The sequence below is a fragment of the Synchiropus splendidus genome, chromosome 1 (assembly GCF_027744825.2).
Source record: "Synchiropus splendidus isolate RoL2022-P1 chromosome 1, RoL_Sspl_1.0, whole genome shotgun sequence".
In the NCBI taxonomy this organism is placed as follows: domain Eukaryota; kingdom Metazoa; phylum Chordata; class Actinopteri; order Syngnathiformes; family Callionymidae; genus Synchiropus; species Synchiropus splendidus.
In genome coordinates, this window is record NC_071334.1 from 18,158,757 (window position 1) to 18,175,660 (window position 16,904).

At 41.3% G+C, this 16,904-nt stretch overlaps 3 protein-coding genes across 9 annotated transcripts in view; 2 read left to right on the forward strand and 1 right to left on the reverse strand.

Annotated features, from left to right (window-relative positions):
- The window catches only part of LOC128751451 (capping protein, Arp2/3 and myosin-I linker protein 3-like), a 32,554-nt gene extending 29,418 nt beyond the window's left edge, over nt 1-3,136 (reverse strand). For all 4 annotated transcript variants that reach the window (XM_053852474.1, XM_053852492.1, XM_053852483.1 and 1 more), the window contains exons 1-2: nt 2,940-3,136; nt 576-670 (exon numbers count right to left, since the gene is read on the reverse strand). In XM_053852474.1, the coding sequence (XP_053708449.1) occupies nt 576-670; nt 2,940-2,997 (153 nt within the window). In that variant the 5' untranslated portion in view covers nt 2,998-3,136. The remainder of the gene's footprint in view (nt 1-575; nt 671-2,939) is intronic.
- A 1,372-nt stretch (nt 3,137-4,508) lies between these two features.
- Nucleotides 4,509-8,773, forward strand: LOC128748388 (uncharacterized). Of its 4 annotated transcripts, none has more exons than XM_053847131.1 (8): nt 4,509-4,560; nt 6,422-6,460; nt 6,747-7,043; nt 7,150-7,374; nt 7,637-7,900; nt 7,981-8,007; nt 8,111-8,195; nt 8,303-8,773. In XM_053847131.1, exons 1-8 carry the CDS (start codon nt 4,530-4,532, stop codon nt 8,454-8,456), a joined length of 1,122 nt encoding a protein of 373 aa, XP_053703106.1. In that variant the 5' UTR covers nt 4,509-4,529; the 3' UTR covers nt 8,457-8,773. The 4 variants fall into 4 exon arrangements, with proteins under 4 accessions (XP_053703106.1, XP_053703076.1, XP_053703095.1 ...); XM_053847101.1 differs by having other exon boundaries at nt 4,526-6,186; XM_053847120.1 differs by having other exon boundaries at nt 4,526-6,186; nt 8,310-8,773.
- Nucleotides 8,774-10,404: 1,631 nt separating this feature from the next.
- On the forward strand, nt 10,405-16,890 carry LOC128770082 (uncharacterized). The gene is made up of 6 exons (XM_053884334.1): nt 10,405-10,547; nt 12,512-13,219; nt 13,339-14,034; nt 14,385-15,149; nt 15,236-15,409; nt 16,053-16,890. The coding sequence occupies exons 1-6, from the start codon at nt 10,532-10,534 to the stop codon at nt 16,259-16,261; spliced, it is 2,568 nt and encodes an 855-aa protein (XP_053740309.1). The 5' UTR covers nt 10,405-10,531; the 3' UTR covers nt 16,262-16,890.
- Nucleotides 16,891-16,904: the final 14 nt, after the last annotated feature.

The following is a 16,904-nucleotide window of genomic DNA, read 5'->3' on the forward strand; positions in this document are numbered from 1 at the left end:
AAACATCCGTTCTTTCAGACCGTACAGTTTGTGGCCATAGGTGAGAGTAGGGTTTCTGGGGAGTGGAAGGTCTTGGCCTCTTGACTCTGGATGCTGCCCCTGCGACCCAACCTCAACAGTGGACGGATGGATTTCCCCAGGTTTCAGATAACCCATTAAAGCAGTCTCATCATTTGAGAAGGCATTTCCTATGTTTGAGGTACACCCAACGCAACATTAAAACCATAGGTGCATCCATTAAGTCAGCCTTCAAGAGTGGCACAAACCAAACTCTTCCGCGTATGACTGCACCTCCACAACACCCCGCCCCGTCAGAGAGCCGCCATCACAGCCTGTGAAACTGCATTGTGTAAACTATCTGTCTAGCCAACAGCACTCAGAGCGGTAATGCATCCAGTAACTGACCACACACTCTCGACATTAACTCCAGCTGTCCTGTTGCGCCACACAAATGCCTGTTGTCGTGAATAATGGTTGTGTTGCGAAGATCTAACAGCGCCGTGACTGAGGTTTGTTGAGCATGAATGATTGACACTTGGCTGTGCAACTGAATTAGAGGAAGAGCAGCGACTTACCAGAATCCTGTCTTCTGTCTTCCCACTTTTGGTGTCCAGCTTAATGCCACGAGCAAATTTGATCGGTGATTTATCAGTTATCTTCCTGATGCTTTCTGTAATTTAACAACAAAAAATCAAAATGTCAAAATGACTCACTTCTAAATAATTTATCATCATAGTTTTTCCTCCTTTTTAGACATTATAAGTAGTACATATTAAAAAAAAGCTTAAATAGAACGTCAAGTTGTAGATAAACATTTGCAATACTGGATTTGTTTTACAACCTTTTGCGTTATGTGTGTTCGGGGAGATCCAGTTGGAGAGCCACAGCACCCATGGGTGCTGAACTGTAACTTTAGAACCACCTTTTTAAAATGGTGCTAATTGTCCGTCGTCCACAAGCAACTTGCTCAATCACACTCCCACTTTTTTTCCACAAGCTAGTTTGACTGCCAATTACAGGTAAATTACAAGCCGTTGTTTTCGCTCAAGAAGCTACACAGGAGATTTCCCGGAGTGTGAGCCAACTTTGTCAACATCTTAGATCCGCCCCGCTCAGTGGTCTCGCAAGCTTATCTGGCTCTCCCCAAACACACCCATTAGTCCAGGCCTCCAGGAGCAAAAGCAAATGGTAAGCAAAGGGTTTATCGTCCTCCTATCGCCCACATTACGCTGTTACCTCGCACACTGCTGATATGAATATGATGCACAAGCAATGACTGTTCTGATGCAGCCATCCTTTTGCAGAACCACTAGAGGCAAACTCAGTGAGTCTGATCTAGTGAGGAGAAATCTTATCAAACACAATCAGTGTCAGCTGTGACCCATGATGTTACCTGAATGCCTAAACCCACCTCCCAAGGAGGAGGCATTTTGCGTGCAGGGTGAGAACATATATAATGGCTGCGCAGAAAAGCACAGCTGATGGCTTCAAAGACAAAGTGATGAATCGATACTTGAGGAATTTCCAGAGATTTTAAAGGCTAGAAAAACAACCTTTCACATTAGCCTGATTGCAAAAGGTTGTTAAATTATTATGTAGCACTGTGCTCTTAATATATAAATGGAATGATTTGCTACACATTACTGGATTCCACATATAAGAAGGCGATTCTCCCACCCTGCAATTATGGTCATTGTGAGTGATATACAGTCATGGATAGGTGAGCAAACTGGCCGGACGCAGCTGATTTATAAGGCTTTCTTTTGACTCTGCTGGCTTGATGACGCAGGCATTGGCAAAAATAAACAAAACAAAAACAACTTACAAAAAAGTCTTTTGAATGATAGGAACTGATTTTGTATTGGTCAGGCAGTTAAACTGCAGAAAGATGTGCAATAGACTCAAAATGTCTTTGTAATATACTGCGAGTAGAAAAGAAGTAGAGCTCAGACACCTGAACTTCCATCAGGTCTTGCGACTGTCTCTCGGTCTCCCTCCAGCTGGATGTAGGTCTCGTAGGACAAAAGAAAATCCATAAAATAAAGTAAGAAAAACACCCAAATACTGCAAATGTTCTTTGGAAAAGCGTATTGCTGTCAGTTATCAACAACATGAAAACAAACTTCTCATCGACCCTGAGGGTAAATGAGTGCTTAAAAAATGATGTTCGCTCCAGTACGGAGAAGGAATGGTAGTGCAGTATGTGTCAGAGTTCTGAGGGCAGCAGTGCGCTGACACTAATCTGAGTCTACATCGGCAGGAAAAGCTGACTCCAAAACATCTCCATTCAGGTGACCTTGCTTGCTCCTGCAGGCCACCACAACTAGTTATTCCTGTGATCCTGTGCCAGTCATCGGGGGCCAGCTGAGCAGCCCGAGAGGTGACAGACAGAAGCTGCAGAGATGGAGCCGGGTTCATCATCACTGTGTGTCTAATAGAGACATTAACACCAATTAACGCAGCGGTGGACCCTCTGTTACCCCTGGCATGTGGAGCGCGCGTGCCCGTGCGCGTTCGCGCACAATAACAGGGGCTCAGCATTTGTTCGCTGTTGATCTGTTAGGTTTTCTGTAGCGTACAGTCAAACCCATTTTCACTTTGGCACCCTCGGGAGCGCGGCAGCAGCAGAGGCTGGGGAGGTAGTAAATGAGGTGCGGTTGTAAAAGCGTGGAGGAGCAGGAGAACGCTACGCCCCTTCCCCTCCACTGGCCTGCAGCTGCCATTCTACCTGCTCCTCACAGGCGTGAGGCATTCATAATTCATCACAAATCATCCACGTGGACCAAAAAGATGAACAATGCATGACATAACGTGTTGGAAACGCTCCAATATCCCCGCCGGCGCTCGCAGGAGTCAGTGCCCGGACAGGGCGCGCTCCCAGCGGCAGAGAGCGCGGCTGCAGCCCCGCTACAAACATCCAGGCGGCGGTCGGTACCCACCTGTCATCTCCTTGTTCACACTGACGAAGCCGAACACTGTGATCTCCTTGGCAGCCATGTCCGCTCCTTACGCCCCTCTACGACCCCTTGGTTCTCCTATTCTCTCAGGAATGGACCGGAGCTCCTCGGCATTCCTGCAGAACATCAGTCAACCGGACCCGCTTCCTGGAAGAAGGGCGAGGGAGGCTGGATGTGGACCGACGGGGATGAGAGGGAGGAGGGTCGGAGGATGGAGGGAGGGACGAGGGATGGGAAGGCGGGAAGCAGCTGCACTTACCTGTGAGAGAGCGTCCATCAAGCGCTTGCCCGCCTGCCAAATGTTACATTCACACATTTTTTACAATTGCAATCCATAATTGAGATATTAATGGAGGAACACATGTCAACACGTGAACGCGAATAAATTAATAATTAAACATAAATCTATTATATATTTAATGCACCCGTTAATGTATCTATATATGGATGTAATCAACCGTATATTCACAGAAATATTTTATTTCTCCATTTTTTTATCTTTTACATTTCTCTTTTGCATGGGAGTATATATATATATATATATATATATATATATATATATATATATATATATATATATATATATATATATATATATATATAAAGAAAAATCTTAAAAAAAAAAAAACAATGCGGAAATATGGAGAATTAAAATCAGAATCAATCAGAAACATCAGAGTCAGAATCAGAATAGAATTTATTGGCATGGTCAGTGTGGGTCCCACCAACTAGGAAAGTGCTTCGAAATAAAGTGCTGTTAATGAATAAAATAAAATAAAATAAAATAAAATAGCAAAGACTGATCACAATTTAACAGTCTGATGGCTGAGGGGAAGAAGCTGTTCCTGTGACGGGAGGTTCTGGTCTGGATGGACCGTCGGGTCCAGGATGAGGACAAAACAAAAATGGTGGTCCTGTTCAAGGAAGATTAAAGTTGTGATAGTTAAATGAATATGAAACTGTTACAGATCATCTATTTTAGTACGTCAATATTCAGAGTTTACTATTCATTGCCTCTTGGAACTTAATTTGGTAAGTACACAATAATTGAGACTTAATACAGACAATCTTTTTACAAGGTAATCATGGATGTACTTAAGTGTGATGGAAAACCAAAATTGGCCGGAGCTTATCCAGTGTCAGCAGAAACTAGTTTTTCCTGTATGAATGGATGACAGAGAAATAGTAGCAGGACCTTTGGCAGCTGCCTGCTTTCATCATTACCTTCTGTTTTTGGAATGATGAAGTTGCCACTGCTGCTCACCAACACGAGGGTATCTCTGAATGTTGTCCTGAAGAGATTTTATCTGACTTAGAAGTCTACAGGTTTGATGAGTCTGACTTTCAAATGTCTGTTTTTGTAGCGGGCAGAAAACAAAAAATCCATCATGAAAGAATCCATGAAGAAAGAATAAACACAAAACTTCTTTCATCTCATTAAGTCTGGGTTGACTGCATGTCTCACGACCCCGCCTGCCAAGTGGGAGGAAATGTCTTGAAGATGAATATCTCTGTTTGCAGTAGAATTCCTCAGAACCTCACTCTGAGAAAGAATGATACTAAGTTGACAGAATGAATGTCCTCTTTGTGGCTTCACTGATGGGTAAGTACTTCTGATTCTGATGAAACCGATATCAGCATTTCTGATCGGCATGGACTTTCTGCCTGCATCATGGTTAGAGTGCAGAAAAAACATTTGGAATATGAATTGGAGAAACAGGTGTTGATAAATTTGGTCTGTGTCCTGGAGGGTGAGAGTAGCTTGAATCAGAGGACTCTCAAAGGACCAAACTCACGTTCACTTACATTCAAACAAGAAAAAACTGAATGGTAGTGGAAAAGGGAGAATAAAAACGGGATGAAAGAGCATTTCCAGGGCAAACATATTTTTGTATGACTTCAGCATCTTAATGTTTTGTGCTCCTCAGACTTCATCCCTTCACTTTGAGAAGAGATTTATTAATTTGCATCCAAAAATTCTTCTCCTCTCGACTGGCAATACACATTTATTGAAGTACTGCGGTAGGAAATTTTGACTTTTCGCGAAATCATTTTAAAGACCCATAGCGCGAAGGTGGCAGTTAATAGTAGCTTCCGGGATGTCACCACCTAATTGAGCAAAAATACCATAATTCAGTTGCAGGATTTGAGTGAAATGGTAAGTGGGATTGGAAATGGAGCTGGACGGATGAGAAGGAGATGGAGGGTCTAATAGCAGCAAAGCTGTTGTACCGCTCCAGACCACCAAATGTTAGACTGCTGCGATGGTGAGATTAGGGAATTTACGACTCATCATGAACAAAATGAGGAAAGAATTGACTTTCTCAAATCTATGCTGAAAAAATAGAAAAAAGAGTATACAAGGTAGAAAAGAATAAAACAAAAACCCAAGTGATGGGTATTTAAAAGATGTGTCACATATAAAAACTTAAAGGGAGGACCTTAAAAATCAGAGCAACTGGCTGCAATGCAGCATAAGACAAAGGATATCACTTGCACAACAAAACATAGACCATTGCTGTATAGGGAAAAAATACTGAAAAAAAATGACATCCAGTTTCAGTAAAGTGGAAGGAAGGCGCAGAAATGGAACAGTAAGAAGAACAGTTCTTCAATCAGCTCCTTTTCAATCTGCCTATCCTGTATGAATTAATGATGCTTACTGTTTTTGAAATGAAAATGTTGATGGAAATGTATGTCAGCGGCTGTAATGAGATCGAAATAAATATTTCCTTTCAATTAAAATATGTAAAACATCATCAAAATCATCATGCAAGAAGAACCAGTATAACAAAGAGAGTACTGTACAAAAAGATTGTCATTAGTAGAGTCTTTTGTCAGATGTAAATTTCCTCCTGCATCATGTGATGATTTATTTTAGTGTTGATCGAGAGACAGGACAGGACAGGAACTAAATACATGTGCATCTTGTCTGAGATGAAAAGATGCCTTGATGATTAATAAGTCGAGGCCCGTGATTTAAAATCAGGCCTGGAAAGAAAGCTCTTTTATTTTATGTAATAGAAGTGAACTTAAAAAATGACCAAAAATACCAAGAGTGTTTTGACATTTCAAAAACACAAAATGTCACATATATATCGTAATTGCTTGATGTCTTTTGCACTTATAAATCCAACTCAGATGCTTTATTTCATTCCCAACTATTCACAAAGCTGTTTCCTTGTAGTCGCAGGAAGCATCGAAGTAGCTCCATTTTATTTTCGTGACGGTAAGTGTTGTATAATAATTTAATATTGAAATAATCCAGTGAGACTTCAATCAGCACTGGACCATGGCGGAGTGTTTGGTGTGCTGCCATGTGAAAAAGAGCCATCTGAGCTGCCACTGGGCTTCATGTTAAGTTATTTTGCCCCTGATTCGCCAGTCGAATTGATAATTTAGCAGAGTTGACACATGCTGTGCTTGCACAAGAAGATGAATTCATTTATGTGCCTCCATTTCAGGGGCGGCAGCATTTGTTGTACCAGCTGCTATGACTGAAGGTAAATCCATAAACACACACGCTCAGGCGTACACACTCTTATTCATCCAGAACACACGTGTTATGTAATGACAAAAAAAAGTAATATTGTCCAAAAATCAAACACATTTTCATAAGATTACATAATAGCTGCGCACAGAGCGTGATACAGCATTTTATTCCAATTCAACAAGCTAACTGCTTTCAACCCAGATCATGCAAATGTGATCCATTTGAACGTCTGTTGTTGCACACAACATTATGGCAGTGTTTGAAAGCTCAAATCTTCATTGTGTGAATTCTTTCAGAGTCTTTGAAGGTCACTCTGTCTCTGCATCCCTCTGCGTCTCACGTCTTCCTCTACGAGTGTGTTTTATTCAAGTGTCAAGTCCACAACTCTACTGCTGCTTGGAACTTCCAGTGGTTCAGACACACACCACACACTGCTCTCCGCATGAACCCCAGATATATGAAAACCTGGGATATCTTCACTATCACAGCAGTGTCGAGAGAGGACGCTGGAAACTACTGGTGCCAAGCTGATCGCTGGGATAACAACTCCACCACGGTGCTCCTGAGTCAGGTGGTTAATCTTAATGTGTCAGGTGTGTACAGTGTATGTTATCTTATGCACCATGTCTGAAGAAACCACAACATAAAATGCTTTCAACAGAGTAAGACTTTCACTTCCTCTCCATGTGCCCACCACAGATCCTCCCTCATCTTCTCCGGTTTTGACTCAAGACACTCGACAAATTTTCAGTGGTTCTCAGTCACCTTTTCTATGTCCTGAGAGCCAGAACAACAGTACAGTTTGGGAACAAAGGTCATCTGTTGATGACCACACTGGCGTAAACAGTGACCTCCAGCCTGTCCTCTACTGGTGTGAGAGTGCAGAGGCCCGCAGCAACGCAGTCCTTATCACTTCAGTGAGCGGTGAGGTCCACAGACACCGACAGCCATGAAGTAAACAAAGCACCACATCATTGTAGGAAAGAGAAAATGTGTAGGCTTGGAAGGTTACAAGAGCAAAATAGAAAAGAAAATGAGCAAGTTTGCTAACCTGCAAAAAAATAAAATAAAATTGTGGGGAAAATGAAATAGATGGCAAAAAATATATATTGTGTCATAGATGATTTTATAATTTGATGTGTACATATTTTTGGAGATGCCACATTATTTCATCTGTGTCTCACAGTTGTTGGTGTCATTATCAAGACGCCCAGCTTTGCTGTACCCGAGGGTACAGAGGTGGTCATCTCCTGTCAAAATGGGAAGGGAGGGGTGAGATCCATGAGGTTCTTCAAAGATGGCATTGAAATCCCCACCAACACGTCCTATATAGGACAGAGAACAACAGCCATAACATTGGATCATGTGACTCTTGCGGATCAAGGAATCTATCAGTGTGCGTCCGAGGATGGACTGCTGGAGAGTCAAGGAAGCTGGTTATCAGTCAAAGGTAAATTTACTTACAATATATTCTCCTCAATGAAAATGTAGATTTTAGACTTGTCATTGCTTTTTTTAAATTGTTTTTAGGGACAGATTTAAGAGCCTTCAAACAGGGTAAATGAAGACAGAGACTGAGATGTCATCACATAGACTTGCACAATTTAACCAAAGCAAACTGTCATGGCTGATGATACTGTGGTTGGGTTCTGTGCTTCAGGCAGCTGGGAGTGGGCCGCTGGATCATGTGTGATCGTGCTTTTGCTGGTCATTCCTCTTGGCTCCTGGCTCTGTCATCTCTACTGGTCAGCAAAACATTTGGATATTTACTCCTTCTCTCAGTATGCTTGAGTCATAAACAACATGTGCATAAATCGCAACAGAGCAAGCTGCCATTTTTTTTTCCGCTTAGGAAACAGGTGTTCAGCGCTCGTAGCTGTTGGAGAGCATCCAGTCAGAAAACGCTGTCTCCTGGTCTTCCTGTGACTCAGCAGGACACAACAGAAGTTCAGTGGGACCTGGAGATGTCCAATCTGCTGGATAAGCAACAGAATCCTGGTGCATGAAGACACAAGGAGAGAAATCCACCGGTTCTGAATTGTTTGCAATAAAAAGTTACACTTAGTGCAGTGACATTTACATGGTGCATGAAATAGGAATGAATTCACAGCATTCATTTGCAGATTATGCTCTGTCTATTGAGCAAAGAAACTTCTTCTATTTCTCCTGGGGAAGACAGAGCCGTTGTAATGCAGTGAGAGAGGATGTACCTCAGCCCCTCCCAGATAAACCCTCTCTTTTTAGGAGTTTCCTTGGCTCTTTTGGCTCAGCTCTAGTCCAGAACAAGAGGCTTTAGATATGAAAACAATAATTAGAGCTTTCTGAATGTATTAATCGTGATTGATCACATTTTGATATTAAATGCTCAGAACAACATTTTTTGTGCTTCTCTTCTGATTTGTTTATTTATTTTATAATTTTCCATCCACCTGAAGAATCACATTTAGTCTATGTCTATGTTTTGATGAGGTCATCACTTTCTATAATGCGGTGCACTGAATAATGTTTGCTGCCGAAGAAAGAAAGCAACTGATAAGTATTATTTGGATGAATGTGTAATTAATTATCCGAAGTCCCAGCCCTAGTTTCAACCAAATAAAGCTTTTGGTTTTCACTTCACGGTGCCCCCTCGCTCTTCCCGGCTCATATTCTTCTGTGTATAAGGAGCAGAATCTCTTGTGTAACAGTGACATTTTCCTTCTTTCATCTTTTAACTGACTGTTTGCATTGCTAAATAATTCAATCTGCTCGCTCTGCACACTTCAAATGTAGCTTTCACCTGCCTGACGGTCAAATGTTCCATCCTCAAACATCAAAACAATATAAACAATAGAAGAGTGCAGTAGTGGTGTTTCAATGTTGAAGCAAACAAACTTAACACCAAAGTGGAACCTCTGAGTTAATGATTTAGCCACGCCTGCTTTTTCATTTGTTGTGAGGATGTGGCACCACTTCATCTGACTCCATCATCCACCTGTTTTTTACCTCATAAGGGAGACTGCCATGGCCCAGTCACTATGAAATGAACGCATACTGTGTGAAAGGCTGCTCAGCATTGCTGGAAAATTGCTTTTCCACCCTTATAGCTCAAGATGTCTTCGTTCCAATTATGTCTATTCAACTGTTTTTTTCATGTTTGTGCATTCTCCCCACCAGACATCACGATGATGTCTTCCATAGAAGCTGACAAAGCTTCTTCAATTCTGCCTTTTATTTTGCCGAGTACATACCCTTAGCAAAAAGTTTATTCAAGTGTACTATGAGTATACTTATTTTAAATTAAAACTGAAGAGGTATACATGAATTCGCTTTTGACATAACACCTTTGAAATACTTAAAAGTAGCATACTGAATATACTTGTGCTCAATGCTCAAGTATACTTGACAAAATTAACTTAAGGCACAGTATAGTACTTTTTTCTTTGGGATTTCAGCTATATTTTTGAGGCGATGCAGAAGCGGGGGTAGAAAACAGACATTGGTTTGAACCAGTGAAAGCTGGGTTTGAATGATTGAGCTGTAAATGTGTGTTAGTTTATATACAGAAAAATAGGTTGTCTTTGTCCTTGCATTTGTGATGACTTTGTTGCTTTTATAATTTTATTCATTAGGATTTGCTAATATTCTTTCGTTATCATTCTAATGCAACTGATTTACGGTAGAATGACTCATTGGAGAAGGAAATTTTTACCTGGGTACTTTCTGAAATGCTCACCAGGAACTAACACTGAAGAATTCTGCTTCCTGGATTTTACATCTGTATGTACCAACCACAAATATGCAACCCTCTGTTTTCAAATCTGTAGGTAACGCCACACTACAGAAAAATGGACAATAAAAAAAAACACATATCTGTAACTTTCAGTTGTTTGTTTCTTTTATGAAACGTCACCTGCTTTTCAAAGACTCCATAGTCTCGATAATGATCTAGCTCAACCTGTTAAACCTGATGGCATGGAAACTTCGTGTCATTTCTCGAAGTCAGTCATGACCAGATGATCATGCCTCATGTATTGAACAGGACTCATCAGAGCTTCACCTATCCTGACCCGTAAGTACTAGGTTACCCACTGGACTGCAAATGGAAAACAACTGGGGTGAGTGATTAAATCTCTATAGTTCTCTCTAGACAAATCCTTATCTAAGCCTTCAATGAGGTCAAATGAATTACTGTTTTTACTCTTCTTTGTTGTGCATAGGTTCAATGTTTGTGATTATGATGTCAAACAGTCTTGCTTAGGTTATTAAATATATTGCTACTGTGTGTGAGCCATCACAGGACTATACTGTATGTGCCCTGGGATGAACTGGTGTCCTGTAAATGGTGCCTCATGTAGGTGGACTAGTCTTATTTTTGATTTCAATTGACATCTATAGTAACCAAATAAAATTTAATTTTTCTACCATTTCAGTTTTATTTTTCAAACAAAAGCTGGTGTTGCTAAGACTAAAATGAATCACTATAATCAGGAAATGAGGCAGAAGGTGTTATCTGAGAAATGAAAAATTAATATAAGATACAAAGGAAAACACAGAGAATGTCACATGACCTGTGCTGATACTGATTGAGCTTCCAACTAGTTAGTCAAGTGACCGTGACGCATTACTTGTCACATGCAATGTTGATGCCTACACTTCAAATACCAGACGAGTTCCAGGTGCAGTCACTCATACATTTCATTGTGAATTGCAGTATGTGCAGAGGTGAAGAGGGTGAAAATTTGACTGAAATGTATCACCGTCAACTCAACTTCTCCAGCAAATCTGCAAACACATCTGCAAAAAAAAAAGCCAAACAAATGTGTGGAAGGCTGTTTTTCATTCTGGATTTAGTAAAGACAAAGAGACGGCAAAGGTTTTAGTGCGCACTGTTTCCTGACCTTTCTTCTGAAGTTTAGGGAGTTTACAGTCACACCCAGAATAAAGAACAGGGCAACATTACAGTTTCTTCTGGTGAGGTCTGAGTCATGGAAATGAACCGGCCTTTGTAGTGCTCAGACTCTTTCTGTCACCCTTTGTGATTGGTCCTAAGTAGAGCGGTGGGATCAATGGTTGTCTTCACTTTCGAAATGGAAAATAGTGACCAGCTCTTCCAGAGGAGATTCAGTATACAGAATATCTACAATATCGGCCAACACACACTGAATGTCTATTGGTAATGTGAGCTCTTATCGCCATCTCCAACGTCTCGATTTTAAAAATCCAGCCTAAAAGCTATCTCAGCATAGAATATGTTGAATCTATTCTTCTCACATGCATTATTCTTCAGCTATCAAAACCATGTGATCATAACTAGCATCTGACTTGTCTTCAAGGATCTTAACCATGTCATCCAGTGCTTATTGTAGGTCTGAGTTTGCGCTAATTTTAAGATGCAAAAAATGTATATGGGATGTTAGTTGATCGTTGTAGTATGTTTCTATAATAAATTAGGCAAGGTATTTCTATCGTTGTGGGGACGGGTTTGTCAATGCCAACGCTTTCCCCAGCCTCTCACCCTAAACCTAACTATCCAAAACAAATGGTGAACCTTAACCAGGACTCAGAACCAAATTTAAATGGAACGGAACAGTTTCACACAAAACAAAACATTAATTCAAATCCGGAAACATGATATGCAACAATGAAACACAAGAGGACAGGAGATTACACTGAAGAACGGCAAAAACAATGTGAAAATGAAAAGATAGCAACAAAAACTTCGTAAAAAAGTAATCACTTGACCATTCCAAAGTCAAGGTACCATGATGCCAATGTTGACACTTTGGGCCAGCCAGTGATGACCAACACGAGAGCGTAGTGTGGTCAGTATGACATAGACATTGGGTGGTTTAACCTTGACTTTGTGGCCCCGTTTGACAAGAAATGCTAAAAGCCACAGATGTTAAATATTAAAATCTCAATCTTGTGTGACCTGGAGCATAAAATAAAATAAAATAAAATAAAATAAAATAATCAGCACACACAAACAATTGATATTAAATCAAACACAAAAAAATATTTATTTATCTGCAAGTTCAGGATCCGATGTCACCACTAACTGCTCTTTCTTTTTTTGTAGTAAAGAACAGCCCTGAGATCAGAATCAATGTGATCGGCCAAAGATGGGCCGGAAAGAGCTCCTCTTGCAACACCATTGTTAGAAAGGACAGGTTTGAATGTGGGCGAGTGAGAACGACACAGTGTGAAGTGAGACATGAAGTGGTGGAAGGCAGGAAGCTCACCGTGGTGGATACCCCAGGATGGAACAGCTGCTCCTCCCTTGCAGAGATTCCGGAAGGAGAAAAGCTCCGGTTCAAGTTAATTGCATCAAAGTGTCCGCCGGGTCCCCACGCCACTCTCCTCACCGTTCCCATTGACACAGCGTTCACAGCAGACCAACGGAAGGTTGTGGAGCAGCATGTCAACCTCCTTGGGGAGCGGGTGTGGAGGTTCACCATCTTGCTTTTCACTTTTGGCGACATGCTTGGTGAGACAACAATTGAACAGCACATAGAGAGTGAAGGTGACGCACTCAAGTGGTTGGTGGAGAAGTGCCACCGCAGATACCACGTGTTCAACAACAAGGACAGAAGCAATTCCTCGCAAGTGAAAACGCTGCTGGAGAAGATTGAGCGATTGGTTGAGAAAAACAATGACGGTTACTATGAGCTGGACGGCACAACATTCCACATCATTCATGAGAAGCAACAAGAAGTGGTGAGGAGAGCCAAAATCAGACAGCGGCGGGTGCAGGATCAACGGCAGCAGATGAAGGCGATAGTTCAGGGTGAGCTAACCTTAAACACTCTACACAGCGTAACATGATGGTGAAATGAATATTCTAAATATCAGGTTATTGGAAGTGACAGTGCCGCTAACTAATGTGGTTTTGTCTCACTATACCAGGAAGAGAGCCCCTTACCGAAGTTCAAATGGTTCTCTTGGGAAGTCGAAACGTTGGAAAGACATCTATTGGAAACTTGTTCTCCAAAATCAAAATGCATGACGCAGGCATGAGAACGGCCTCCTCAGTGGCGCTGCACAGCTCTGTAGGAAACACAAAAGTGACTCTGGTTGACACTCCTGGGTGGTGGAAAAGTTTCCCTGCATGTGACACTGCGGAAGCCACCAAAGACGAGGTAATGAGGAGTGTTTTCCTCTGCCCCCCCGGCCCTCATGTCTTCCTGCTGGTGATAGACTCAGATTCGTCCTTCAACGCAAAACACTTGGAAGCCATAACAACACACATGGAGCTTTTTGGAGACTCTGTGTGGAGATACACCGTTCTGGTGTTCACACGAGGGGACTGGCTGGGCAGCCGCAGTATCGAGGAATTCATTGAGGGTGAGGGAGAAGCGCTGTGGTCTCTGGTTGACCGATGTGAAAACAGGTATCATGTCATTGACGGCAAAAATGGGGATGACGGTCTTCAGGTTGCTGAGCTGATGGAGCAAGTTACAGGAACTGTTGCTGGCAATAATGGGGAGCATTTTGTACCTGATGAGCAGGTCTTTGAAAGCATTGTGGAAAGAGGAAAAAGGGTGGTGGAAGCAGCAGCACTGAGGAGAAATCAAGTGGACATCACACGGAAGTCTTTGAGAGGTATTGGGAAAAGTTCTTCAATACACTGACTTTGAACTGAATTTAATGAGATACACAATATTAGGAAATGGGGATGCTTGAAAAAAATGATTTCGCAAGTTCTTGCTTTATTTTCTCACTCATGCATAAGCAGTTTTATCATGGCCACCTGCAAAAACAGTAATTTGACTGTTTGAGTGACTATTGAAATTGAATTGAAAAATCGTATGGTATTGAATGGATGGATGCCTGAGATGTGTGGGATCCTGAAAACACAGACGTGGTTTCACCTGACATATACACAAAAGCACCAACGTGATTGTCTTTGTCTTTGGACAAAATTCTGATTGAAGTGATATTTCTATTTACAGGGTCCAAGAAAGAAATAAAGGATCTGAGGGTCTTGATCTTTGGAGAGAGGACAGCTGGAAAATCATCCACAGCAAACACCATTTTGCAAAATGAAGTATTTCGAAAGAGTGAAACTGAACGCTGTCAAGTTGAAAGGGCTCAGGTTGCTGACAGGTGGGTCACGGTAATGGACACTCCAGGATTGGTGAAGAGTTGTTTCACAGAAGATACAGACAAGGAAATCGCTCGTGGTTTGACTCTGTGCCCCGAGGGATTCCACGCCGTCCTGGTGGTCGTCCCCTGTGACTTGACATTCCAAGCCAGTCAGCTGGCCGTCCTGAAAGAATACATGAACCTTTTTGATGGCGCCATCTGGAAGCACACCATTGTCCTATTCACCTACATTGACAAACTGGCTGATAAGTCCTTTGAGGAACACATTGAGAGGGAGCATCATTCACTCCGGGTGCTGGTGGATATGTGTGAGAACAGATATCATGGCATTAACAACATGAGAAAATCAGATCATGCCCAGGTTTCTGAGCTTTATGAGAAGATTGATGAAATGGTGGCGAGCAACCTGGGTCAGGTGTTCTGTCCAGACATGGCGGATGTTGATCTGAAGATTAAGGAGAAGCTAAGAAAGCAGAAAATCAAACTTGTCCTTGACCAATCGGTTCTGAAAGTGTACCAAAGGAGAGAACTAGAGATGAAGATGGGATTCAGGGATCTACTCCTTGAGATACAAGACGACATAAAGGAGAAGCACAAGCCTAAATTAATGGGTAAATCCACCTCTGATGATGTTTGCATCCAGATTGTGTGTATGAATATTTTGTTCTAATCCTGTAATGTGTTCCTGACTCCTTAGTTGTCGAGAAGGCCAAAATCAAATCGAAAGGACATATTCAATGGCAAAAGAATGAAAAAGAGAAGAAGGAAGACGTCCACACCAAAATCAACAGGGAAGTTGAAAAACTGAATAAAGAGATCCTGAAAACAAGAGACCAGCTTCGGGCAAGCATGGACATCATAATGCCCAACAGTAAGTACACATTTGCTTTTTAGGGATGATAAATATATTGCCTCTACAAGAATGTTGCAGAACTTTGGGTCGGTTTTAACGCCCTATACTGAAAAACAGGCAGAAGCTGACCTACTTTTATCTCCCCTAACTTAGGAGATTTGTGATTAAAAGTCAGCACTGTGTGACTGAAGCTGCCTGGCACCCCACCAACCACTTGAGGGCGCTCCAGTTCACATGAGGATGACAATATTGGTCGATAGTAGTTGATGCACAATGGGAATTCAAAGGCTACAATGAAACAGTCATGTGGGAGTAGCGTATTAGAGGTCCATATATGTGGCAGGGTTCCATGGTGATAGTGAAAGGAAAGGAAAGGCTGGAACAAAGACTGTATTCCTCAAACTTTTACTACTCAAAATCCAGGAAATTGTGTTTCAGAAAGTTGTGAATGTTGGGGGTAGTGACATGTCCATTTCTTAACAAAAAAAGTGTTAGAACATTCTGTTTAACCCTCAAAATCCTGTTGCAATTTATGCCTTTTTACTAATTAGTGGCATTTCATAGCTTTGTCTTGTTATTCTCATTTGATCATCTCAAAAAGACATGGTTAATATGTACATGCATGTATGTGTTGATTTAAAAAAATGTATTAATTTCACAGTGAGTGGAGATGATCCGCCACCGCCCACTGAAGAATCTCTTTTCAGAAGAAAAAGCTCGAACGCCAACTTTGACAATGTCCTCTACTGGCTGTCCACACTCCAACTTGAGACAAATTACGAAGATCAGCTTACCTTGAACTTCTCCAGCACCTCAGGTTATCAATCCATAGCATCACCAGAGGTCTCGACAAGACTCTTCACTCCATAAAGGGTTTATTGTGATCAGATTCTTTACGGAAACCTCCCCATAATGTCTAAGGTCCAGATGAAAGAACTGCTTACAGTGGACACAGTGGACAGATACAATAGGAACTCAAAATGGATTTGAGATTATGGATGTTTTTTCTTTACTGTATGGGAATACAAGGGCCAAAGGCAAGGACAACACTTTCACTTTGTACAGACAGTAGTTTGAAAAAGACAGATAGAATGTTGAATGAATTTGTTGAGTGAAACTGACATTTGCTGATACATTCACTCCAGCATCAGAGGGCCATGTAAGTACTGTAAGTACTGCAATAAAAACAAGTCCTGTTAAAACTCTGTTCTTTGATGCTATCCACATTACATTTCTTGAACCTCTAATAGCAGAAATAATTTAAATTTTGTGTACTTAGTGCGAGATAGCACAATAAGTGGATTTTGAGAAATCTGATAATGATATGATTCATTTTCCAGTTTTCCAGTTCTTTTTTTTTTTAAATAAATCATTCAACAAAGCTTCATAAAGAAACATACAGCATTTAAAGGATTGCAACTGTGTTTTGAGTTGTGTTATTAAATGTTTGGGAAGACATTAAACTGTTTGTATTATGAACGTGGCGTTGTGTTCCCAATATTAAAAAAACACA

Excerpts from the sequence above, each read along its gene's own strand:
- LOC128770082 (XM_053884334.1), top strand. Across the intron at positions 14,035-14,384 it reads CACACGGAAGTCTTTGAGAG|GGTCCAAGAAAGAAATAAAG; the intron begins GTATTGGGAAAA and ends TTCTATTTACAG. Across the intron at positions 15,150-15,235 it reads GCACAAGCCTAAATTAATGG|TTGTCGAGAAGGCCAAAATC; the intron begins GTAAATCCACCT and ends CTGACTCCTTAG.
- LOC128748388 (XM_053847101.1), top strand. The coding sequence starts at position 5,997 with ATGACCAAAAATACCAAGAGTGTTTTGACATTTCAAAAACACAAAATG. Across the intron at positions 7,044-7,149 it reads GGTTAATCTTAATGTGTCAG|ATCCTCCCTCATCTTCTCCG; the intron begins GTGTGTACAGTG and ends TGCCCACCACAG. Across the intron at positions 8,008-8,110 it reads TTTAAGAGCCTTCAAACAGG|GCAGCTGGGAGTGGGCCGCT; the intron begins GTAAATGAAGAC and ends TCTGTGCTTCAG.